Here is a 27,605-nt window from a genome sequence, read left to right as displayed (position 1 = left end):
TATAGTGGAATACTATACACCACATATTATGTATGCGTAAGCTATTAAAATAGTAGGGAAGTGGGGACCCCTACAGACCCCTACTATTTCGATAGTTTGCACCATATGTTTGACATGAACATATTGCAAGAAGATTAGCTCCTCGCGTATGTTGACTCTTCGCTGTCTGAATGCAAAATAGCCATGACTGATTACATTAATTAATATTTCAGAGACGATTCTTAAGGGAGAGAAAGGTAAAAGAGTAATGGAAAGAAGAATTCATTCCATTGAAGGTGCACTTTCTGAGATGCAAGGCTTCATTCAGGTTGTTCTACAAATTACAAAACAGCTATTATTATATCGATCAGTTTAGGCTATTTTGTTTTTATTTTTTAATTTATTTTACTATTATTTAATGTTGGCCAATATACAGGTTATGGCCAATAATATAATAGTACAGGTTTTTGTGGTGAATGGCCAAGGTTTCTGAGTATTTATGATAATAATAAAGTTCTTGAAATGAAAGCAGATTGTAATTTGAGCTAACATTTCCAGGCGGCTAAGGTTAAAAACGTGGACAGTTCTAAAGCTAAAGAAATCTACGATAATCTACATAATGCAGTTAAGGAGCTTCTCAATAGCCCGGTGAGAAATAGGATTGTTTTCTTTATCTTAATTGTGACTGATAAATTTAAAGACAAATTATCGTTGATAACTGCATATTATTTAGTTGAAATCACTAGTTTATCCCGTTTAGTGGTATGTAGATAATGAATCTTTCACCTTTTCAGGATCCTACCAAACAAGCTATCGAAGTGGAGCTGGTTATTGACGAGCTGAATGTTCTGAGAGACGAAATAAGACAGATTCAACAGCAGGTAAACCGTAAAGCCCAGCTCGAGTATGACGATATTCCAGTGGAATCAACCGTTGAAACAAATTACAGTGGAATTCTGTTCTTACCCTTACCCTTACCCTAAACTTTACCCTGACCCTGAACTTGATCCTGAACCTTTTAACCTAAAAAAGTTTAAATATTCTGATTCTATTATTTGCAGCACATAACGGTAGTAAGTGAACGAGATAGCATCAGTAAAAAACTGCAACACGAACAGAACTGGGTTGATAGTGAGTTCTCCTCAAAAACTATGTTTTATTTTTCAGAATCCTTTTGTCGATTTAAAAGGGCATTATTATCTCGAGTTATGTATCATAATTAATTATAGTAATGTGATAGTCGGTAGATCAATCAAATTCTTAAAATGTCACGTTTTCTGACCAAGAATTAGAGAAATGTTTCATTTCGTCTCAAAATAGACTGGTGGAACAGGAACCTTACCACCTCCCTTAAATATCCTCTAATAGTAATCCTACAGAACTTAGACAAAAAGAGGAGAATCTAACAAGAACACTGGACGATAAGAACGAACAGCTGTCCTCTGTAAAACACGAGTTGCAACTGAGAGAACGGCTTTTGTCGGACAAAGAGCGAGCTGCCCAGATCAAGAAGGTCGGTCTAACATGCTGTATAAACACAAAGTGGCCGATAGCTGATCTTTTGCGATAGCTGATCTTTTGCGATAGTCAAAACGCGACAACTAGCGCTGGATGGCGACAACTAGCGCTATCCAGCGCTAGTTGTCGCCATCCAGCGCTAGTTGTCGCTATCCAGCGCTGGATAACGCTGGCCAGCGCAAAATATATATGTTCGATAATTGTCGCTATCCAGCGCTAGTTGTCGCCATCCAGCGCTAGTTGTCGCCATCCAGCGCTAGTTGTCGCTATCCAGCGCTAGTTGTCGCTGGCTATGCGACACTGTCGCACGCGATAGTTTGCGATGGCCAGCGCAACTGGCCATCGCAGAAAACAGTTCGATAACTAGCGCTGGATAGCGACAACTAGCGCTGGATAGCGACAACTAGCGCTGGCCAGCGCTGGCCAGCGCTAAGCGATAGCCAGCGCTGGCCATCGATATCCAGCGCAAAATTTTTGCGCTATTACTCGTCAGCTAGCGCTGGCCAGCGCTAGCCAGCGCTAGTTGTCGCTATCCAGCGCTAGCCAGCGCTGGCCATCGCTAGCCAGCGCTAGTTGTCGCTATCCAGCGCTAGCCAGCGTTAGCCAGCGCTAGCCAGCGGTAACCAGCGCTAGCCAGCGCAATGTATCAAAATCATATACTTGCGATATTACTCGGATGATGATTAATCACTTTACACTTGACTGTCACGTGCCTTTTTTAATCCATTCTCTGACTCTAGCTGGTTCTGAACGACTTTTCGAAACCCCACCCCTTTAAGTCTAATCTGATCCCAACCCTAACCCTAACCCAATCCTTAACAAAAACATATGCTGAAACCCTAACAATAACGAGAAATTAGACTAACTTCCTTATACGGTCATATCACGTGATCGATACATGTACACTTACAGTTTTTCGCCAATATCTCGTCAGGAGAGCATTTTAACCCTATGTCATGGGCCCATGGGGGTTGAATCGGAATTAGCGTCCGAAAATACATCGATTGAAGTTGGACACAACCATCGGGGGCCCTTTTAGAACAATCTCGAAGATCGACTGTAGAGTGATTTAGCACGCTTGATATTAGTAATAGTATTACTCGTCAGCCAGCGCTGGCCAGCGCAATATAGTTGCGATATTACTCGTCAGCTAGCGCTGGCCAGCGCTGGCTAGCGCTGGTTAGCGCTGGTTAGCGCTGGCTAGCGCTGGTTAGCGCTGGTTAGCGCTGGCTAGCGCTGGCCAGCGCTGGTTAGCGCTAGCTGACGAGTAATAGCGCAAAAATTTTGCGCTGGATATCGATGGCCAGCGCTGGCTATCGCTTAGCGCTGGCCAGCGCTGGCCAGCGCTAGTTGTCGCTATCCAGCGCTAGTTGTCGCCATCCAGCGCTAGTTATCGAACTGTTTTCTGCGATGGCCAGTTGCGCTGGCCATCGCAAACTATCGCGTGCCAGCGTTATCCAGCGCTGGATGGCGACAACTAGCGCTGGATGGCGACAACTAGCGCTGGATAGCGACAATTATCGAACATATATATTTTGCGCTGGCCAGCGTTATCCAGCGCTGGATAGCGACAACTAGCGCTGGATGGCGACAACTAGCGCTGGATAGCGCTAGTTGTCGCCATCCAGCGCTAGTTGTCGCGTTTTGACTATCGCAAAAGAACCGATCATTCATCTATATTTAAAAATAGCTGTCAGAAAACCTGCACTCTGATATAATTGTAAGTCTCACCGAGCTCCAAAAAAACCTGCAAATACTGTCACAGGGAGAACTTGAGGACGAAATAAAGACGTTGAAGAAAAGACACAAAACAATGATGTCCGGGAAGAACTGTGGTCACGAGGGTTTACTTACCGAGGTGGACCAGCTTCGTAACCATTTACAGGTACGGAACACCTGATAATTTACATTGTCGACTTCAAGTTCCTAATTTTATGCGAATGATCTTGTTCACTCATGTTTTAATTTTAGAAAATTCTGGTTTAATTGTTGCACATTTACCTTGTAATTTATTCTTCTCCAGGTACATTTGAGCGTGTATATCTATCAATAATAATATGTGTGATTGTTTTTGACCTGTGTTACCTCTGTATCATAAATTCAATAAGATTCCAATTGACAAAAAGTAACTCAGGTGGCCCGCAACACGGTTCAGTACAAAGAACAAGAACTTGTAACCTTGGCAAAAGAAAAGGGAACTATCGAAGAGAAACTAAACAACTCTAACACCGAAAAGCTTCATAGTGAAATTTTACAGTTGAATCTCGAAAACGCAAAAGTAAGTAAGAGATTGATTTCTTTGCAATCGTCATATTTAATTCACCATAATCTATTTAAGGCCCTAAAATTCACTATTACTTATCGCCCAATGTTGTCATCATAGGGCCCTATCATGCCAATAATTCTGGTGCTTAAAACAGCCATAAACATTTTTTATTGATCAGCTGATACGAGGTGGTCCGAACAGGAAGGTAAACTGCTAAAACAAAGCCTTGTAATTTCAGGGATTCCACCTCACTAGTGCAAAACAGTTGCCAAAAATACTTTATATTATAGCCCATATAGCTTTATATTATAGTCCAGCTTCCAGGAATTGTCTTTAAAGTGCTAAATAAACGTCATTATGTATTCAATTCTCAAAGAGAATACATGGCCAATAGTCAGTCACTCCACTATTAAGTGCAAAATACTTTCATCATACCTCCGATCAGCATGAACGTCAACAATTCTCCAATCAAACTCATGACATATATCATAACGTTTGGTAACAGTTACAGGGACAGTTGAGTGGTGCTACTGGGGAGGTTGAGGAGGTTAACCATGCAGAAGAGAGGAGTAACCTACTCGGGGTTATCAATCAGAATAAAGTTGATGTGAGTACTTTTTATAATAAACCCCGATTTACCGTGCCCATATTTACCGTGCCCATATTTACCGCTAACCCCGATTTACCGTGCGCATATTTACCGCTAACCCCGATTTACCGTGCCCATATTTACCGCTAACCCGATTTACCGTGCCCATATTTACCGCTAACCCCGATTTACCGTGCCCATATTTATCGCTAACCCCGATTTACCGTGCCCATATTCACCGCTAACCCCGATTTACTGCGGACCCCAACTTTTGCATTTCCACCAAGCTTTACTGTATAACTATAGCATAGTATAACTAATATAGCATAGTATAAGTATAACTATAGCATAGTATAACTATAGCATAGTATAGGCGGTTGAGCCACATTGTTTGGCAAAAGAACGCAAATCTTTAAAAGAAAACGTTGCTAGCCTCATGGTGAATAATTCATTTATTTTCAGTTTGAAGAGGTGAACAGGAAGCTTTACCAATCAGAACTGCGTTCAGAAACCTTGGTTACAGCAATAGACGAGTTAAAACAACAACACGAAATGGAACGGGAAAGGTACAAGAGAGACCTTAACGATTTCCACGAGAGGGTTACAACTCAGAAGGAACAGCTGAGTCGGAATTTGAAGGAGTTGGAGGAGTTGAAAATCAAATATCTGGAAACCAAAAAGCAAAAGTTTGTAGAGATTTAATTATTTTGTGTATTTATTGGTCAATGCTGGAAGCTGACTGGCTAATCACTGTCACGTGATTGATTTGTATATTTATCAGAGAATTAGCAGAAGAAGAAGCAATACGATTGGGGGAGCGAGTAAAACAATTCCGTGATACAAATCATTTAGAGTCTAACAAGATAGGTAAGTTTTTATTCTTTAAATTTTTTTAGTTTAAAACAATTATTAGAGGAAAATTTTCAAATACACGAGAAGAATATGGTAGTAAATATCTAATGTGAGAAAAATATTCACTCGTTACTAAAACTAAAGCTAACGCGTTAAAGCTAAACTTACAGATATCACATTATGAATTGGAAATTCGTTAGTAATAGTTTTCTTGAATTCTAAAGAAAACTAACTAATCATTTCAAGAAAATTAACTAACATTAGTGGAGTGAGTGGGGAATTCCTTATACCGTGACTCAGAGAGCAGTAGCCTTGGAGCGAAGCTTCAAATTGTCTTTTCCAGTTATTGATTCTTTCTTGAATTCAAGAGTCTCACATCGACGAGTCCCGGCCCCATGGTCAGATTGGTCACCTGATCCCTTCATAAAATAGCTTAACATATTGTTCACGGGTAATCCAAATACTGATTTGGAATTATCGTCTTTATTCTGAGGTAAAAGTGATAATTTGCTGAAACTAGTGTGTTCTTGAAAGAAGTGATCGACTGATCGATATAAAAGAGTGAGGGACAATTTTGCTTCATTTTGCTTCATTTTGCATCATTTGCATTGTGATTACACTAATCCTGCTTACACGAATGTATACCTGCGAAGCAAACGATGAGACTGAAGTACTAAACGACATCAATGTACTATCTCTTTGCCGTATTGATCTCAAAGATGTTCCTCTCCTTCGTCTTCTTGGATGATCTTTCTTATTGACAAGCCACCCTCTGAACTCGGACATTCGTAGGAGATAAAGGCATGGATTTAAAGCTACATTCAGGAGAGTGAGAAGAAAGTGTGAGAGGAGGTGAGTGTACCAGCCGGTAAACATCCCTTCTCTATGGTCCTTGATGTATTTCTCTTTGTTGGAGCGAGCGGAGACCAAATAATCTAATTGTACCATGAACGCCGGGAGATTGCATACAAGGAAAAGTAAAGTGAAAAGAGCGATTGTGATCGTGACTCTCCTGAATTGTTCTCTTTTCCCTATTAGAAATTCAGATCGTTGCCTTGCAAGGGTCACGGTGCAAATCACGAAATTGAAAATGATTATCACAACTGGAAGTAGCAGTTCAATTTGCAGAACAATCGAATAGACACCAGTGAGGATGTGGTTTGATTTGAAACGGTTTTGATAAATCTCGCACATGGATTCTTTGTTTCGGTAGCGAGCCTTAAACCAACCTGTCGAGAGAAAAAGCACATCTACTACACAGATAAAAACTGCATAGATTGATATTGCAACTGAAAACCAACGAATTCTCAATGTCCGAAATGGGAGAACTGTGGCTATTGTCCGAGTGAGAGTCACCACCATAACCAAGATCGCGCACACTCTCTTCAGAAAGTAGAACAACACCGCCCAGATGGCACACAGGATATATTCGTCAAATATGATTGTTTTTTGTCTGTTGTTGATGAGTGAGCCGATGACGGGGAAGGCTATGAGCGCCATGGCTGCATCAAATGCAGTTATTACCGCATAAAGATGAGATGGTAGCGATTTTGATCGTTTCCTTGTAAAATAAAGAAATGAGGCAGCGTTTCCAAATAATCCGATAGTGACCAATAAAATTGAAAGAATTGCGATGATGATATCTGCGTTTGGCAAGAATTGGTGTTCAGGTTCTGTGGGTGGCATAAATGTGTGTTCTGTTGGGCCTTTGGTCGTGAAATTGAATTTGATTACAAGATTATCAGGAGTGAGACTTGGTGATGAGGATAGTGATGATGACACCACCGAGGAGGCCAGTGAGAAGGAATGTCTACTAGCAGGGGAGACAGATGATGCAGATAGTGGTGATGACACCGCTGAAGAAGGTGCGACGGGTTTAGAGTCGTTTATCTGTGGATCTAAGTCCGGGTGCATCCTCATGTTTGTAGCCGTTCTAACGAATAGAATAGGGTTAAATGCTGAGATAGAGATTTTAGAACGTCCATCAAATCAAAATGATGGTCGGACGATTGATTAAAATCGGCTAAACCTTAGACTGCCGAGGAAGAATAAAAAAGGAATATAATATGGACACGTTCATTTAAGTTTGAGGATATTGGTAAATATTAGTGTCCCTATTAAATGGCACGATGAGGTAAAATTTGTCAAACTATTAAACTATATAAACCCTCCATGGTTAGGATAATCGTCTCATCCTCTAGGTAAACTTTGTCACATAACGATATCTTTATCAGATGATAAGATATCGCTTAAATTCGGCAGGCAGTGAGATGCCAACATTGTCACACTATAAAAACGTGACAGAGTTAACATGGCCCCTTGCTGCTGTGTTTGGCCAAATTTTCGAATTTTAAGTTCATAGGATAGTTCCATATGACAATTATCTACATTACTACTTTTTTCTAACATTAAATTCTGATCAAGGTATGATTCTTCAAAATAGGGGCAAGAAATGTAAATTTCATTACATAATACATACGTCATTGTAAAAGTTAGATACATTTTATTTCACATCGACTGTCCTTATTATAGTTTGAACTGATTTAAACCCATTATCAGTATTGAATTTTTACTGTTGGGGCAGGAAAAGTGAATTTTGTCACATTTCGAAAACTTAGCAAATTTAACCTCAGCATTGTTAAACTTGAGTTCCGATTTGTTAAATAATAACCTACCAATAATTTCTGGAACAGTATTGAATTTTAATCGAGGTATGGTTATCATTGTTTCGAAATTTAACCTATAATTAACGATTTCGTATCATTTTTGTGACAATGCTCGCATCAACTGCCCTTAACTTGAATCAACTGTATCGTCCTTATATAGAGTTTTCCCGCCTTTCAAACCAAAATCAGATATAAGTGATTCCGGCAATTCACTCAAAATTTCAAATTCCATATAATGTGACAAAATTTACCTCATTTCCCAATAACCAAGTACCTGTATTAGGCATTAGCTAAATTTTCAGGACAACATATTTTGGGGCTATGATCGGTAGAACATTCATCAAATAATAAGTTGAAAGGGTTTTGAGAACACCTCACAGTAGAAAAGGGGTACCATATTCTGAGTGTGACAAAGTTGACGAAATATTGCCTTATAACCGCTCGATCCGTGCCCTTTGACTAATGTTGTATCCTTATTGTTAGATTGACCTAATCTACCATATTTTAGACTAAGGAATACTAATTGGGCAGCTACAGTTAACTAAGTCACAAAAATGTGACATTTAACCATTGTAGTGCCTAACAACGATAGATTTTCTTTCTGAGCAGTGCATATTATGTTCAGAACGTCTGAACATGTTAGATTGATATATGCTATTAATATGCTTTTTAATTTACCAATATCCTCAAACTTCAATGAACATGTCCATCTCGATTTTAGGAATAAATCTCAAACATTTTCTCTTATAACCCGAGGTTTCGATATTAATATGCAATAAACAGTAAACAGTGTTTTGTGAGCTTTTCTAAAGTGTTTACTAAACACTTTAGAAAAGCTCACAAGATGAAATGTGTCTTCGAGACAAATATGTGAGCAGTGAGCAGTCCGTTTGAATTTGTTGAACGAGGTGAACTCAGATCTTCAAAGCTAATTCCATTTCCTTTGTAAAGCACCGTAGAAATACCTCACGCATTGTGAGAAAGAAAGTGTAGGCTTTTGTTGTCTTAACTTACGACAAATAAAAACGACTCAAGAATTTGATTGTATAAATATTTAGACAATAGTCTTATTATATCATTTTTTGAAGAGACGTGGATATTAATAAGTTCACAATAGCAAAGTCATCCACATTCCTTTTTTTTGTTTTCAAAATATTTATGACATAATTATTATTTAAATTATGCAAAAGTCAAAACTCACCTAAAATGAAGATTATGTTTTAATCTATTTTTAGGACCATAAACAATATACAATTCACGGCCTACTCCGGGTAGTCTTCTACGAACAGTATTATTTATCGATGTGAATTTCCGCACGCACCTAACTTTTACGCTATTATGGATCCGAACTTGGGGAAAGTAAAATAAAAAAAACATCTACTGAATCACCCCTGGACGCGAGTAGATAAAGTATTTACGCAAATTATGAAAATTTCGCAACACTCGCCACTGTTTGTAGGTGTGGTCGGCACGACAATCACACCGGTGTCCGGTAATATGTTCTAGTGTGCACTGTGCATCTTGGGATGATGATTAATCACTCTACACTCGACTGTCATGTGACTTTTTCAACCCGTTCTCTAGCTGGCCCTGAACGACTATTCGAAACCCTAACCCTCTAATCTGATCCCAACCCTAACCCTAACTTAATCCCTAACAAAAGCATATGCTGAAACCCTAACTCTAACGAAAAATTAGACCAACTTACTTATACGGTCATATCACGTGATCGAGACATATTTCGCCAATATCTTGGTGCATTTTATTATGTCATGACTCATGGGGGTGATTCGGAATCGGCGTCCGAAAATACATCGATTCAACTTCAAGTTGGTTTCAACTGTCGGGGCACTTTTAGTTTTAGAAAAATCTCGAAGATCGAGTGTAAAGTGATTTAGCACGCTCGTCCTCATTAATACAATTACATGATCTGTTGACAAACAAAAAAACAAGATCACATTAAAAATGATTATTCCCAAAATCAAAACTCAAACATTTGTCAAATTTCTTATTTGGCGCAAGGATAGCACTAGTGTATTGTTATATTGACTTTTAGCAAACTCAAAGACTAATTACTCTTCATTGTGCTGTTTATTATAGAAGAATTAGATCAATTTTCTTCCAATGCATTAGTTTAGTGTTTACCCACAAGACGGCTTCTTGTCTCGAACACATAACGGTGGAACCATTAATGATAAAGCTCAAGTACACAATACCATTTAATTTTAACCAATGGTACATTTACATGACTTGATTTAAAATGTTGATATGAAAGTTTAATATTATCAAAACATTTTATATCACCGTATTCTCATGTTATGTCTTTTCAATCAATTCAGATCACAATTAGTTGAAAATTTGAATTTCATGAGCTGTTATAAAAAGGTACATTTACATGACTTGATTTAAAATGTTGATATGAAAGTTTAATATTATCAAAACATTTTATATCACCGTATTCTCATGAGTATTGCTGAAAGCACAGTGTAAGGCCTACACGGACTACATGTTATGTCTTTTCAATCAATTCAGATCACAATTAGTTGAAAATTTGAATTTCATGAGCTGTTATAAAAAGGTATTACTATTAAGTTAAAACTAAAAGGTTACCCCGCCACACTTTCCTCCGCCACACTTTCCTTCGCCGTAGTGACCTTTACCAGTATACCCAGAGAATGTTTTGAATTACTGGCGTATCGGTATATAATACCAAATATATACGCTATGATTCAAAATATATGATATATATAATCATTTCTTTGTAGATGTAGAGAACTGGGTACCCCTTCTAGTCTTGCGTAATTTTTAGTTATATCCTTTAATGAAATTCATTAATGATTCCTGCAGAAAATGGTGAAACGCTGAGATAGATTATTTTATTAACACGTGAACTTGTTTCAAATTAACTCAAGTTCTGCTGCCATTATTCAGTCGATTTCTGCTTGCTGTACGGAGAGGTAGTTTCCGTTGGTGACGGAAATTCGAACCCTCTGTATATACATACCAGCATCATTCAACGGGTCTCCCCTGACTGAACGAGGAGCTGGTGAACGAGGAGCTGGTGAACGAGGAGTTGGTGAACGAGGAGCTGGTGAACGAGGAGCTGGTGAACGAGGAGCTGGTGAACGAGGAGCTGGTGAACGAGGAGCTGGTGAACGAGGAGCTGGTGAACGAGGAATGTTTATTCGAAGAGAGTTTAATTTAGTAGAATATCTACCAGAATATTGACTTGAATATCTTGATGTTGATGATGGTGAATATCTGGATGATAGTCTAAGGGATGATGTTATCATTCTCTTCAGCACCTTCATTTTTTCGAACAGCATGTTAGGATTCTTAACGATTAGCATGAGCCATTGCCGGAAGAATGGCATCCGCAGTATGTAGAGGCATGGGTTAGCAGCAGCGTTAAAAAGAGTAAGGAATAAATGGGATATAAGGTGACCATACCATTCCATGAATGGACTTCTTCTAGTTTCTTTAACCCCGTCAGCTTCTTTGAGGTAGAGAATTAAGTAATTAAGCTGGAGCAGAAAGGCTGGAATGTTACAGAAGAGGAATGTTCCTGCAAATAATGTTATTGTAGTGGACACTTTTCTGAATTTTTTCTGATCCTCCCTTCTAAATTCTGTTTTATTTCTCACTAGAGATGTCAAGCATAAGATGAAACAGGTGAAAACTACTATGCAAGGAAGAATTAACTCTGTCTGGAGAAGAATCGAATATATTTGTGAATCAAAATGTCTTGTCGTGTCCGATATGAATGCAAATTCGCAACTGGATACAGTTTTGTGGTATTTTGTTTCGAAAACAACCATGGACAAAAAGGCGATATCGGCAATCGCTATGAACAGACCATAGATGATCAACGGTATTGAAACATCCTTGATACGGATCTTCAGGAATGGAAATGACGTAACGATGAACCTAGTGAAACTGATCATCATGACTAGGAACATTGACATCCTTTTCAGAAAGTAAAATATTGGAGACCAAGAAGCACAAAAACTGTTATTCTGAAACAACATTTTGGTCCTAGAGTTGAGAAGTGATGCTATGACAGGAAATGCGGCGATGGAGATGCTTATGTCGAACAAGCTTATGACTATGTAAAGAAAGGATGGAACTGTTTTCCCCCGTTTTTTGGAGAAGTACAGTAGGGATAAGATGTTTCCGATAATCGCAACGACAATGAAAAATATTGCCAAACTTGCAATAGCCACATCCGCGTCATTGCTGAATGATCCATCAGACGAGCTAATTCCTGCCCAAATAAGATTATCTGGACCATCACTATTATATAAATCAGTGGATAGAGTCAAAGTCTGTGTTCTGGACTTTGAAAGTGAAGGTCTCTTCAGAGGATCATTCATGACTTACATTTAATGTAATTTCCGTTAGATGTGATGTGTCTATTGTCAGCTGACAGCTTGATCACACTGCAAAGTAACCAAAATTATCATTTGTATTTAATGCCTGCACAATGTGTGGTATAAAAATAAATCCAACGATGAATCTGAAGAAGAAATAAAAACAAATCTTATAAGATTTATAATATTGTTTGAAAATATATATATATAATTTTATAATATTGTTTGAAATTTTGCATGGCCTATAGGCCATGCAAAATTTCAAACAATATTATTCAAATCTTGCCCGAGCCAACGTACAAAGGATATGTATTCACATCACTCCCGGCTCTGGGGTTTGCAATCATCAAGATTTTCATAGAAACAACTATTACACACGCGAAATGATTGTATATTTTTATATTTTCATTGTCCGGCTTATTTTACAGATCTTTCTCTTTGTACATTGGATAATAGTAATAATAGTACCTGCCCACATGCTGTTTGTAGTATTGTCCTTAGTTTAGTCTATTATTCGAATGTAGATATATTTCAATTTCATTAATAAGACAAAGCTCTGTGCAATGTGTAAGCTCACAACTTCGGTTAAACATTGTTATCATTAAAAAATGTCAAGTTACAAGTTTAAGTCACAGTATTACATACATTTTTAATTGTTATATTAACTTCGAATTGCAGTTTAAATATTCGTTGTCATTATTCAATATTTATTAGATTTACATTTGGACACTGTTAACTGCCCATCAATTAGCCCAAAGGTGAAAGTCAAAGATACAGGGCTACATTCTTCTAAGTTTTGAAGCTCTTATGATTAAAGGGAAAAAAATTGTTCTTTATTTCATACTAATTTTGTACTTATCCTATCCATCAAATAAACCATATATGAAATACTTCTTGCATATGTCAACCATAATACAACTTGAAGTTTTAGAGTTTAGATGTACACAATCGAATTCGAGATCTTAATAAAATTAAACGAAATAACTCGATTAAAACCAATAAGGCTGAAGCAAAGACGGTCAGACTAAACCTGGGTAAATGTAGCGACTGCGATATTCAGAAGACCAATTTTGTCACACGAACATCTAGGCAGCGTTTGATTGGTCTTAGCACGTTACCAAACCCTAAAATCTGCTGCTGAGTTGGCTGAGATATTTAAGGAAAATCTCTCATTTTTGGCTCGTTTAAATCTGGGTAATTATTTGTCACAACAGTATCATATGTTTTCTTTTCAAATTTACAAGTTAGTATATCGATTTCTTTGAGCTAAGCTTTACCTCAACCTGACTGTTGAGAACATCAAAATCCCGTGTAATCTTATGTTTTGTTAAATGATTGAATATGGCTATATGTTAACAGCTAAAATACATCATTATCAATTAATCATTTATGTGTATAAAAGTAGGTTGACGCTTATAAACAAAATTTAAAATTAAATTGTGTGATGTTAAAAGTTTATAATACTAGTTCATCATTTAGAACGGTGTTTGGTACCGCCCTCGTGTCCATGTTAAAGTGAGTCATGTGATTTGCCCTTTTAGGAAAGTACCGTTCTTGTGTCCTCTGCCTATGTGTCCGGTTCCTAACCGAGATTTTTGGAACAGTAATGAGTTGTCATGGTTCAATTTTCCTTCTCAGAGCAGATTAGTGATTTTCGTTTGTGACCACAAATCTGGGCTTTCTTCAAGCTCACGACCTGCCTTGTGCTTCATACAGCAGTGTAGTCAACACGAGCCCTGCCTTGTGCTTCATACAGCAGTGTAGTCAACACGAGCCTTGTGCTTCATACAGCAGTGTAGTCAACACGCCCTGCCTTGTGCTTCACACAGCGAGTCGATGATTGCACTCTAACGGTTCCCCTGTTGGAGGAATGTCTTGAATTTGTTGATGCTGTCATTAATAGGGAGGATGTCATGGATCCCGTCTGCGGCCTGACGTCTCTGAACAGCGCTTTAGGATCTTTAGCAACAGTTTTGATCCAATTTTGAAATTCAGGCATCCGAAGCAGATAGAGGCATGGGTTGACAGCAGCATTGAAAAGGGTGAGGAAGAAATGGGATAGCAGGTGTCCATACCATTCGATGAATTTTCCTCTGCTAGTATCTTTAATCTCCTCGGTATCTTTTAGGTAGAGAGTCAAGTAATCTAGTTGGATCAGAAAAGCTGGGATGGTACAGACTAAGAATACCCCAGCAAAAAGAGTTATTGTGATCGATACTTTCCTAAATTTATTTTGCCCACCTCTTTTGAATTCAGCACTTTGTCCCAGCAATGATATCAAGCAGACAATGAAGCTGATAAAAACTATGATACAAGGCAAGATTAGCTCAATCTGGAGAATTATCGAGTAGAATGTTGAAGCAGATTCCACTGAGCTATTGGAGGAGAAGAAAACTTCGCAGCTGGATACCTTTTTCCGGTATTGTGTCTTAAACAAGCCATCTATCGACAAATAAATGACTTCGACAATGACTAGGATTGCAGCATACAGGATAACTGCTATTGACACGTGTTTGATTCTCAGCTTTAGGAAGGGAAATTTTATGACTATAGCCCTTGTCAGGCTGATCATCATGACTACATACATTGACATCCTGATCAGAAAGTAGAAAATCGGAGGCCAAGATAAACAGAGGATGTCATTCTCGAACCATGTTTCAGCTCTCGAGTTTAGAAGTGAAGCTATGACAGGAACTACAACGATGGAGATACACATGTCAATCGAGCTTGTGACAATATAAAGGAAGGAAGGGAGGGTCAATTTTCCTTTCTTGGTAAAGTAGAGTAGTGATATAGTGTTCCCGAGAAGTGAAACAGCGATGAAGGACACCGCCAAGCTCGCTACAACGATATCAGCATAGTTATTATAAGTTGAGGTATCTGAGGGTGGGATAACAACATTTGTGATATCGCTATAATTGTAAGTCACTGCATTTGAGTCGTTTACGAAGATATTTTCTGGTGGCAGTGTTGTTATAGCCATATATACAAGATCATCGATTCCTTCAGTAGGTGTTGACGTCACGATTGATGATGACGTTATAGCCATATATACAAGATCATCGATTCCTTCAGTAGGTGTTGACGTCACGATTGATGATGACGTCACGATTGAAGTTACTGATCCTCCGGTCAGTTTTATAGGTGGTGGTGTCGAGGAAACCATGCCTGAAAAGTGATACAATGAAACATCAATTGCAATTTATCCAGCCCAAATTTTCTGCTTATTGACTTACATAAAATCGATTTTGCATCGTAGCGGTCGCTTGTTTGAAGTGTATTAGGGCTTAACTCAACATTCTTACATTCTCAGCTGTCGCCTGATAGAAATTATCTAAATAGTTTCAACTATGTTACTGTCGTGTTTCAGGACGGTCCCATAAGAATGTAGATGAATATACATAATATTCTAATTAGAAAATGGTCACCTCAATCGGGAAATCGAGCTTCAAAATCGAATGTGAAACACAACTACTTTCATAATCATTAGGTGTAGATTTCAGGACACTAATTAAGCTGGCCGTCTAAGAAACCTCGGTTTCTGCAAACAATAACTTAATTAGCTAATACCTAACGTCCGTTAAATGTGTGGGCAACACATTTTGACACACTTGGACGACTCACAACGTCTGAATTGCTCTTTTGCTTGCGGTAGCTGTCGTGAATTTTACAAAAATATTTCAGCAGAATTTGCGATAAGTTGTAAATTAAAATGTTAAACGAAATATCATTCCATACTGAATTCAGTTTTAAAATTAAAGGAAAAAAAAACAGGTTTATAAATGTTGGGCCACCAAAAATTGGCGTCAATTAATTTTAATGCAAATGGTAGTTTGAGAGTGTTTCCACATTTTTGTTGTTCAAATTCCGCGGACGTTTAAGGTGTGATCCAAATTAAATCCTATCCCAGCAACATCATTATCAAGCATCTAAAGAAATGACGAAAACGCTAAATTTATCTAAGTTACTCAAATGGAATTTGCTAAGTCATTAAAAGAAAACCCAATGACGTTATCACGTGTTAGTCACATGGTTATGACGTGTCACAAAATCTACATCTCCAAATAATCTATGATGAACATTAAACCGAGCATAAAAACATATCCAGCGACAAGCAAACTGTTTTGACAAACAAATATGTGATGAACTAGTCTTGTACTTGTAGTATTTGATGATTCTTTCAAGAAAATTTCGGATCATTCTGAATAGACTATTCAGAAAAAATCAGAAATATGATGGCTGAAAGAATAATAAATATCCGAGTGACGTAGTCACGAGGTACTGTCACGTGGTATGACCCGTGATAGTTCTTAGCCATTTAGAGGGCTGATATACCCTGGTGTATCAGTGTTTTTTTTAACTTCCTTCCATGGTTTTTTTGTTGTGAAACTTGATTTCGAGATAGTAGTTGACCAACAAACTAGGACCAGTGACCGATTTTTAGAGGGGGTCCCGGACCCCAACCACGCCCATATATGGTCCAAACACTGTTGCAGAGTTACAAGGTTCCATGTCATAAACTGTAAAAGAAGATAAATTTTAAACAAAATTGCATTTGAAGTTTTCATTTACAATAGAATTACAGGTAAACCTCAAAATTTGACGCGCGATATCTACCAATTGAAGTTCCCTGAGTGAAGGCAGTACGTAAGTCCATTTTTCGAAATTGTGAGATAAATTGGTACCAACATTTTCTGGAGAAGATTCTCTACAAATTAAGCTAAACATACTGTTTTAGCTGTCACGAAAGGCAGTAAGTCACAGAAAACTTGAAAATTTAGCACGTTATCCCAAAACCTTCCATGAGAAAAGACAGTAAGTCCATTTGTATACAGCCTTCTCTGGGGGAAATTTTTCTGTTCTCCAGATAACAATGCCCGTATGTGGAGCTTAAAACTACTAAGTTGTGAAGTGAAACTTAAATTTCATTATAAATAGATAGGAACCGAAATAGGAGAATGTCAAATGTGCAAATGCGGTCTAGTAACGTTTTGACTGAAACGGGAAACCTATAACAAACGAACGTAATATGTAGGAATCGAAATAGAAGAATGTAATGGTCTAACGTTTCGACTGAAACGGGAAACTTATAACAAACTAATCTTGTTAAGATTGTAAGGTGTAGTCATGATTCTATGCATGTATGATTTAATAAAGATCACCTTGCTTATTACCTACAAATAGCCGAATCAGCAATGTGGCATTCCTCTGACAACGCTACAAATAAAAATATACAATCATGTTATAAAGCTACATATTCTGAGTGCTGATATTTTCTAATTGTCTAACGGGATTGTAAGCTGGCACGTGTAATTGGGGTGATTTCAAGAAATAGAATGCAGTCCTGGTGACATATGTTGTCAACGCCCAACCAGGGTTAACATTGGATAAATGGGAAAGCTCCATTAAAGACAAGGTTGATAAGTGCGACTTAAGTTATACGATACTTCGTATTGGTAATTGGTGCAGCGAAATAAATTTATCTTAAGAATCAAGGCGCTTCTATTGGCCAGGAGGGCTGCTATATGCGTCTAATTCTATTGTACGGCTTCGTGAGCACCCTATCTCTTCGTCTAACACTTGATTACACGGACGACTTTCATCCGTGGGGGTGGAGTGCGTGCGTTCCGACACGTTCGCGTGCGTTCCGACACGTTCGCGTGTTCGACGTGATTCGTGAGGACACTTAACACAATGTGAGTTGTGGTCAAGTCTAATTAGGAATAATTCATTATGGCACTTTAGACAACGGGTTACAATTACAGGTAATACTACTTTGAGTCGCTTGTAAAATGTAAATTGTAATGCAATTTTGACTACTTCGTCACAGTAAACTCGGCTATATATCGTTAATATCGTTAAATTCGGTAATCCGAATCGTACGTCGTGAACCTTAAAAGATTCAAGTAGAAATATATTATGCTCCGAATGCGATGTTGCTCAATATTGCACATAATATGCAATTAATCTAAACCGTTTGTCTTGTGAAATTACCTAGCGTGCGTTAGCTCCTTGTGCTTATTAAGAGTAAGAATATTTATCGATAATAAACAATAGCCTAATATAATAATAGCCTAATAGTAAAATAATGAACGATTATATCCTAAGAGTAATGGTGAAGCGCATAAAGTTATATATGCTACATAGAACCTAATAAAGTTATCTATGCTACCTTGATGACCATCTTATACCCAAAGTTCTGGATCCACTATACACTCTTGTTTATTTATTTTCTCGAAAATTCAGCCGTGCCTTACCTTTACCCTTTATTTCACAAGTTGTAGCTAGTGGAGTTATCTCCACAACTAGTATTGATATAGAGTCACATTTAAAACCAGTAGTATCTCTCCTTTTTCTCTCCATCTTATGTGCAATTTATTACTCTATATCCACTGACTTTATTCGACGTATTATCTAAAAGAATAAAAAAAATTGTGTGCGTGTGTTTTTATATTTATTTTGCTACGGCGCATGTGAAACCCCAGGGCATCCAGCACCGGAGAAGCTGAAATGACACTCTCTGAACCCTTGGTGCCGCTCAGTTTTTGCCTCTTGGCTGGTAAGCCGAGTCATGATCGATTAACTCAGCTTCTTCGGTACAACACAGACCGGAGGGTACTATTAGCCGCTTTGCCGGTGGTATCCTCCTGGTGTCCTGGGGTTTGGCAGGTTCCTCATTTAAAAAAAAAAAGAAAAAAAAAAAAAAAAAAAAAAAAAAAAAAAAAAAAAAAAAAAAAAGTTATCTATGCTGATAATAGCATTTTATATATTATATAATTATACAATTACAAACCATTCTGGAAAAAAACAATTTGCTCCAGTCTGCAGTTGTTCTTTAGCTAGTTATTTTGAAGGCCCAAATTGAGACACAAAGAAGGAACAAAGAAGCTAAATAACCCTCCTGTCTGGAAATGACACAGAACCTTGTCTCACGTTGCGACCTTTACTATTTTCTAGGAGGGGACACGAGCAGCTGTGTCAGGCCTTACCCTAGGGGACCACTAAACTTAGGCGTCAGTGTTCATAATCATAAACAGATATGGTGAAGTGCCGCCCAGTATAAGCCAGGCCAAGCAACGTCTGGCAAACAGAATCCAGCATAGCTTTGATAGGCAGGAACACAGACATCCCTAACTTGCAACCCAGGGTGCGTCAGCATTGTGAATTGTCATTCAATTACTCGACTAATCTAAACCATAACCATTTCTCATTTACATACGTAAAGGGCACTATTGAATTTGGAAATGAGAAGGGGCCCCCGTCATCACTTAGTTAAAATATTCATTTATAATTTATAATTACCTGTTTGATAGTCATACGAATAATGGTTTAAATGGTGTATATAAGCTGCATGTTGTAACCCCACATTTAGTCCTGAGCTGATTGGATGAATATTTGATGGGAGGGAACCACTGAACCAGTCAATGTCTTGTGACAGTAGTCTGTAGGGGTCATTTGACAGTACAGTTCATGTCTTTTATTTCAAAATTCAAATACATTTTACTTGCTTTACAGCAATGTATTTCAATTACATCAAGTTTTACGCAGGACCAACAATTAACGTATTTACAATGAGGCAACAACTTAATCCATGAACTAACCTATCTACTATACACAGTTCTCGAGTTAAATTCATCAAATACCTTCTAAACTTCGCTAATGCATTCCTGGAATTGCTGACCCAGGCAGCATAACGATTAAGTAATAAGTAGTCCTGGATATTCTAGAAGTGTGAGTTATTGTTTCCATTTTAGAAAACCTGGCTATATTTTCAGAGTTACAAAATAAAGCCTGATGTTACCGTCTTCTCGAGCTTATTAACAGGCCATTGTTATAATGATAATTAATCAATGAAGGGTAAGGAAATACTAAGAGTAAGGGGTCGTACACAATGTGTACTCAGTAGTCAGTACAACCCCTTAGCAGTCGCCCCAAGACAAACAAGTGCATAATCTTAACTAATTAAAACTAATTACAATATTACTAAAGATCTATTACATTTATTGAGGTGATCTCCCTTGCGGATGGCCGTAAAAAGCCGAAACTTGTCGAGTCACAAGCGGGACATCTCAAGATACATTGTTTAAATACATGATCACCATCACTGTACATAATGAGTAGTACACATATTACATAATTACTGAGGGGAAGGAGGGGTTTCTAAATGATTATGCTTGTCTAACTTTAACAAAAGCTATATATTATGTGAAGGTACCAGGGACAAAAGGATTTCGCGGCATGTACGAAATCGCGAAATTTCCCATTCTCCGCGACAAATTTTATGTATAGTTTAATGTATAGCCTGTTAAATTTCGCGGTACCGCGAAATTTGGCCAAAATAATCGCGAAATCCTTTTGTCCCTGGAAGGTACACGTACTCTATAGTTCGACTCGCTCTCCAGTTCGACACGTACTGTATTTCGATAAACCCTAAAGTTCGACTGTCGAAGTGCGCTACCTGCACTCTATAGTTTTACATGTTTTACATGTACCGAAGTTCGACAGGGGGGATTTCTGTCGAACTAGAGTGCGTGTCGAACTAGAGTACGTGAATCATGTGCGAAACTGATTACCAGCTTTCAATAAAATGTGGATTGCGGAGAAACATTGTATGTACTATATTGTGTACACGTAAGGACTGGACGTTGTTTGATGCTGCCTTCTCGATTACAATACCGATACTCGATTTCGTTTGGATTACACATTGTGATCTTGGGTTGCCATTGATCAGACACCCAATTCTTGCCTGGTAAAATAATTTCGCTAAATTCACCAAATGATTTGGTCTAATCAATTAAAAATCAAACATGCATTTTCAATGGATACAGTATCATTCAAATGAAATTGCAGATTTTACTTCTTGATAAGACATTAGAACAAACTTTGTGACAACCATGTTTTGGACATATGGGATAACTAAAACCTCATGTAATTCATAGACTAAATAATATACCTCTCGATTGAAAACAAGTTAAATTCCAAATCAACACAGTGCAGAAAAGGGTTATAAACTTATTAGTGGGAAAATGGCTAAAGCCTTTTGTTTCAGCAAGAAAGTAAGCACCAATATGAATATTTTTAGTGAGAAAACCAGCGTTCGAAAATGCTGAATTATTGATTTAAAAGCAGTAACTGATAGCTTTGTGTTATTGGGGCATTGTTAAGAATTGTTTAAATTCCAGGAATCTCTATTTAAACTGTTGTGAACTGGAAATTCTCAGCAACATCAGAAGAATGCAACATTTTAATTGGAATGTTAATCTGCAACCGACAATGGTCTTGCTCTCCACGAGCTTGCTCGGTCCCTCGTGTTTTTTACTAAAGTAGACTCAACTCTGAGTTGAGGCCGTGGCGAAAGCTGAAAATGAGATGATTTTGCCTTTGGCGGAGCTTGTTTTGTCCTCCCGGTTGATCTTCTCGATGATGCGGGAGACGTTGACAGCCATAGTGATGACGCTTCAGATCTTTTCAATTTCCTCACCTTTATTAGCAGCAATCTTGGGTCTTTAACGACTATTATGAGCCACTGTCGGAAGAATGGCATCCGCAGTATGTAGAGGCATGGGTTAGCAGCAGCGTTAAAAAGAGTAAGGAAGAAATGGGACAGAAGGTGACCATACCATTCCATGAATGGACTTCTTCTAGTTTCTTTAACCTCCTCAGCTTCTTTGAGGTAGAGAATTAAGTAATTAAGCTGGAGCAGAAAGGCTGGAATGTTACAGAAGAGGAATGTTCCTGCGAATAATGTTATTGTGGTGGACACTGTTCTAGATTTTTTCATCTCCTCACTTTTGAACTCGGTTCTAACTCTCACCAAAGATGTTACGCAGAGGATGAAGCTGGTAAAGATAATAATGCAAGGAAAGATGATTTCCAGTTGGAAAAGTATGGAGTAGAATTTCGCGGCAGGTTCAACTTCGAATCCAATGTTATATATTTCACAGCTGGATTCTCTATCCCGATATTTTGTCTCAAACAATCCGTCAATGGCCAGAAATGCGATGTCGCCAATTGCTATGAAAAGACCATAAATGAACGTTGCTACTGACACGTCCTTGATACGGATATGCAGGAATGGTAATGACATGGCGATGGACCTGGTGAAGCTGATCATCATGACCAAGAACATTGACATTCTTTTCAGAAAGTAGAATATCGGAGGCCAAGATAAACAGAGGATGTCATTCTCGAACCATGTTCCAGCTCTCGAGTTTAGAAGTGAAGCTATGACAGGAACTGCGGTGATAGAGATACATATGTCAAATGATCCTATCAATATGTAAAGAAAGGATGGAACTGTTAGTTTTCCTTTCTTGGAGAAGTACAGCAGAGATAAAATGTTTCCGAGAATAGCGATCAGAATGAAGGATATCGCCAAATTAGCGATTGTGACATCTGCAGTGTCATCGTTGAAGAAGCTATCTTCAGTAATGATCAATGAAGCTACAGACGAATTATCTGAGAAATTGTCTGTTGGTTTTACAGGAAGGACAGGATGAACTGCTGGAGCTGTCATTGGTTTGAAAAGAACGAGATCATCAAAACCTGCTATTCCAGTAGTATACGAGGTGGACGTTGCAGTTGAACTCCCAGATATCAATGTGGAAGCTGGGGCATCTTCTCCGCCTGATAGCGATGTTACCGCTTCCACCAAGTTGTTTATGATATGATCACTGCATTGTGGTTTCCAGCCCGGTGGTGGTGTTAATCTCATACCTGAGATAAAAGTTTAACAGTCACTGTAATACTGTAATACTGTAATACTGTATGTAGTATACAGTAAGCCTTGATTTGTAAACCGCGAACCCGATTAACCGCGGTAATTTCTTTTTCCCAAATTGGAACTTAACATACATAATGTGAACAAATAATACTCCGATTTACCGCGGCCATTTCCTTTTTCCCAAATTGGAACTTAATGTATACATAATGTGAACAAATAAAACCCCTAAACAAAAAGAGACAAATTATAACAATATTCTCAACTGTTTAATGATGAGCAGAATACATTCCAAATGAAGATGAAAATGTCTGTGCCTCAGGATTTCATTATTGCTTATATGTACTTGCACTCGTTTTGTCCCACTCAAAGTCGGTCCAATGATATTTATCTAAAATACAAACTCCTTGTTTTCAGATAGGCTGGAAAAAGAAGTGGATCGTAAGACAGAATCTCTGACAGTACTAACGGAAAAATCTAAAGCAGCGGAGGCTAAGGTAAACAGATTGAGATATTCTTCTATAATTGGAATGTGTTAGAAAGTGAAAGTAAACAAATTACCAACACCATGTTTTGCAATATGTTTGTTCAACGTTGTTTTAATCAAAATTCATTAGATCTAGATTTTGTATTTGACAGTCGATTTTGCCACACGAAAAGGATCAAGAAAGACAATATATGTAGTAAAGTTATATGACATTGATCAATTGATGAGTCAACTCTTCGTTCACTCATGTCACTGAAGCATGCGATGAAAAGACTTCTCGCCGAACTATCATAATACGATTTTGGCTTGATACTTTGATGTTTCTCACATAACAATTAAGTCTTATAATTTCTAATTTAACCAAACAATATATTCACAAACTTTAAGAATTAGTCTTTTGTGTTTGTCACCAATCATACTATCTACAGATATCGCATGTACGAGGTGTCGTAATGATGGTAGTATTGCAGTGTTATATTTATTCAATGGTACTCCTATTATAGGGTAAATAGGCGTTGTGAATGATCTGATCTGTAGCGCGTGCTGAAAAGATCAGATAGATGACGTACCGGTACTGCAGTCTGTCCGCAGCACGCGCAGTCTGTCCGCAGCACGTGCAGTCTGTCCGCAGCACGTGCAGTCTGTCCGCAGCACGTGCCGTCTAGTAGAATGACGATAATATTAGGAAACATAATAGATGTTTTGGGAAAAAAGTGAGAGTCTCCACTCAGTTTTTCAAACAAATAGTTATATGATCTACCCACTCAAAAGAGCGAAAACATATTATTAATATTAGGAAACAACTGAAATGGAAATTTATTTGCTAAAATAGAGGCGAATAAAATATAAAAAAGATAGCCTAGGCCATAATTTTTCTCCAGAAGTTACCTTAAAGTTTATGTTCAGTATCATCAAGGTCATTAATCGTTTACCGCACAGGTCCACGAACAAGAAATCGAGATTTCTCAGCTGAACCGAAGTGTTCTAGCTCTGGAACAAGCAAAGACTACAATACAGTTGAAGTACTCCGATTTGATCCAGGTATATTACTATATCATAATCATCCCGGCTATGACACATCTAATTGCTTCTCTATAGACCTTCAGAATATATTTACAATTTTTTGCCATCTTATGTGGTTCTTCTAATATGTCTCAACTATTTTCGGATTTTGTTCATATATTGATCCAAATTATAAAAAATCAATCCAAAATTATTATCATTGACTGTGGTCTGTGTTCTAGGCAGTTAAACTGATAACAAATTTTAATGATTTCAGAAATATGAAAGAGAGAAGGATCACTTCGAGTCGGTAAAACAGAAACTGAGGGCTCGAGCTAAAAATTATAAGTATGAGCTTTGTTTAAAGACATATTATGTCAGTATTACAGTCAACTAATTGTCAATCAAATCCAGCCAACCAGTGAACCAGTCAGTCGGTCGAAACTGGCTTTGTCAAATCTTCAGTAAACGTGTCAGTCAGTCAGTCTAACTATTAGTCAGTATAACTCGTGGTCTTACTCAGGCTGCAGTACGAAAAGGAAAACTCAGCTCTTATCAACAAATCAGCGGTGCTGGAGGAGGAAACGGCTCTACTGAAACTTCATGTCAACAAGGAGGAAACTTGGAGAAAAACAGCCGAACAAACTTATGCGGAGAGGAGAAACCGAACTAGGGAGCTTGAAACAAGGTAACGTATAATCTCATAATATATCAGATTTAAAGTTTCATCAACTTTGTTTTCGCAAGTATTAGTGGTATCTAAAATAGTTCTGATTCGCTAGTTCTCAATTTAATTCCGTTCCGATGACCGATTGTCCGATTGTCCCCTCCCTTACCATAAATGAAAAAAGTTCCAAATATTACAGTTGTGCAACGTTTGATGAAGAAGTGCGAATGCAGAAAAGTGAGCTGCATGCTTTAAACTGCAACCTGTCTGCCAGGCATGACGAGGTAGGCTTTTTTCAATTTGATAATACTTTTAAAATAAACTTAACAGCAACAACTTTTTTGTTAACATTCGAAAGGTTGGCATTTTCCCATTAAATATACCTTGTTTATATCAATACAACCACACATAACAGAACGTTTGAATGACCTCTGTATTTTTTTCTGTCAGATTGCAGCCCTCACAGCAGAACTGCAGCACGCAACGCGAGCTCAACAGCACTATGAGAGAATGTACAGAACTCTGGAGTTGAAGAGCCGAGCTGACACGTCTCGAGACCAGGTTAGAATAGATTCTGATTCTTCCCGGTTTAAAACTTCTTGAGGGGGAGGGGGGGGGGGGTCTTTTAAGAGATGTCGCATCGGAATCATCATGGAAACGAATGTTTGGACTTTGGATGTTTTCAGATGTCATTGTAATATTGTTTTTACCTATAACCAACCATACAGATGGCGCCGGGAAACATTACCCATCCTATAATGGAAGATAACGTGTTGACAAGCACTCCTATCAGGTATTCATAATACCGATCGTATTAATATTCCTGATTCCTGATAAGTTTATCGCAATGATTCTTTTAACTTTCTAAATTGGTTTGCTCAACTTTGTGAGTCGAAATCATTTGCAATGTTTTAACTCGTACTTCTCAAAATTTAAATTTTTATTTAATAGATCACCTTTTGTACCGCTAATATTATATGTTGCTCATTTATTTGTGTAGCTGATATCGTAATCTGTGATACTACAGGCCTCGCTCACAATCGGTAGAAGCTCCAGAACTACGTCATGAAGCACGTGACGTCATCAGGGGTGATGCCACATTAGGAACCACTGAAGGACTGCATGTGGAGCAGCGAGATGACCTGTCAGACAAGTCTGGGTTGACGTTGGAGGAGGAGGGGCTCAATTTAGACGATCCGTCCAAACCAGGTTATTATTGAAATTATCATGTTAACCTAACCTGCAGGTCAGCTGACAATATTGAGTCTTGACCGATCATGGAGGGAGGTGCTACCATAGCTTTTTTGGCAATATTTTAAAGTATTATAGTACTCTGCAGTTATTCTCATATTTATATTCTCAGGGATCAACCCATCAAAATCATCATCATCACCAAAATCACCAACGTCATCAAAATCATCAAGGTCAACATCAGATTTTGAGGAAATATCAATAACACCCTCATTACTAGAGATGTTGTCGCCAATTATTAACACTTCGTTCAGAACATCGTCAACAGAGCAAATATTACCACAAAAAACTTCCACATTGTCGTTGACACGCACAGCATCTTCCGAACAAAACATACCATTATTACCGATTCCACCGCCACAATGTTTTTCAAAGCCGTCTTATTCAGAGAGAAACAATGTAAATTTATATCATAATCAGAAAAATGGAGAAAGTTCTGGATCAACAATCTCCACATATAATACATCTACTAACCGTATTTCAGTGGAGGGAGTTTCCGTGAACTCCCCTGTTTCTACTCCCGAATTGCCAAAAAAACCTATTGAATCACCACAACAATTGCCATTACCTCCACAACAATATAACCTGCGTCATGTTCAGTCTCCAAGAAGCAGTTTACCCCGATACAAATATCGCCAAAGAGGACTTGGATCAGATACAACCTCAAATACTCCGTCCAATTCTTCAATTCCATCCAACAGTAACACTCCAAATGGATCAAGAGAGGATAATGAGAAGGAATTGTCAAACATAAACTCATCGTCATTCCTTTCCATGACGAGTGGATCTAAGATAGATGCAGTCGAAGATATACTTTCCACATGGAAAGACATAATGGGGAAGTACAGAATTTCCTCCAAACGTGTGGAAGACTCCGTTCTCCAACAAGGTCTCCAAGATGACTCCTGTCCGAGTGACTCCTCTCCCTCCTCATCCTCCTCATCCTCATCCTCCTCCTCCTCCTCCACCACCTCACTCTTCACTCATTACAAGCGAATGAATGAGCCAACAGTTTTGAATGATAATGTCACAGATGCTTCCCAAGTATCAGAGAGCTCATCCTCCAGTTCGACTCTCTCTTCAGTGTTACATTACTTTGACAGCGTCCAATCTGACAACTCTTAGCAATAAAACACCTCCTGGTAACACGCACATTTCGCACTACATATTATCAATCCTTACGAGCACATGGGCAGGGCCAGGGCATCATTGTCAATCAATCAACCATCACAAATTAT

General features: G+C 38.2%; 1 protein-coding gene across 4 annotated transcripts in view; it reads left to right on the top strand.

Moving 5' to 3' along the window:
- Positions 1 to 27,605, top strand: part of LOC134814194 (uncharacterized) — a 37,713-nt gene that overhangs the window by 9,533 nt on the left and 575 nt on the right. For 2 of the 4 annotated variants that reach the window (XM_063822252.1, XM_063822251.1), the window contains 19 exons: positions 213 to 307; positions 538 to 627; positions 774 to 860; positions 1,041 to 1,110; positions 1,359 to 1,492; positions 3,263 to 3,382; positions 3,632 to 3,775; positions 4,269 to 4,370; positions 4,815 to 5,038; positions 5,134 to 5,219; positions 23,378 to 23,457; positions 24,387 to 24,488; positions 24,727 to 24,797; positions 24,973 to 25,137; positions 25,316 to 25,400; positions 25,567 to 25,677; positions 25,845 to 25,909; positions 26,144 to 26,325; positions 26,480 to 27,509. In XM_063822252.1, coding sequence (XP_063678322.1) covers positions 213 to 307; positions 538 to 627; positions 774 to 860; positions 1,041 to 1,110; positions 1,359 to 1,492; positions 3,263 to 3,382; positions 3,632 to 3,775; positions 4,269 to 4,370; positions 4,815 to 5,038; positions 5,134 to 5,219; positions 23,378 to 23,457; positions 24,387 to 24,488; positions 24,727 to 24,797; positions 24,973 to 25,137; positions 25,316 to 25,400; positions 25,567 to 25,677; positions 25,845 to 25,909; positions 26,144 to 26,325; positions 26,480 to 27,492 — 3,026 coding nt within the window. In that variant the 3' untranslated portion in view covers positions 27,493 to 27,509. The remainder of the gene's footprint in view (positions 1 to 212; positions 308 to 537; positions 628 to 773; positions 861 to 1,040; positions 1,111 to 1,358; positions 1,493 to 3,262; positions 3,383 to 3,631; positions 3,776 to 4,268; positions 4,371 to 4,814; positions 5,039 to 5,133; positions 5,220 to 23,377; positions 23,458 to 24,386; positions 24,489 to 24,726; positions 24,798 to 24,972; positions 25,138 to 25,315; positions 25,401 to 25,566; positions 25,678 to 25,844; positions 25,910 to 26,143; positions 26,326 to 26,479; positions 27,510 to 27,605) is intronic. The other 2 variants (XM_063822253.1, XM_063822254.1) reach the window with 2 other exon arrangements.

Source organism: Bolinopsis microptera, chromosome 4 (genome assembly GCF_026151205.1).
Source record: "Bolinopsis microptera isolate Bmic1 chromosome 4, MBARI_Bmic_1.0, whole genome shotgun sequence".
Lineage (NCBI taxonomy): Eukaryota > Metazoa > Ctenophora > Tentaculata > Lobata > Bolinopsidae > Bolinopsis > Bolinopsis microptera.
Note: the sequence above shows the minus strand (reverse complement) of the source record. Positions and strands in the feature narration are given on the sequence as shown.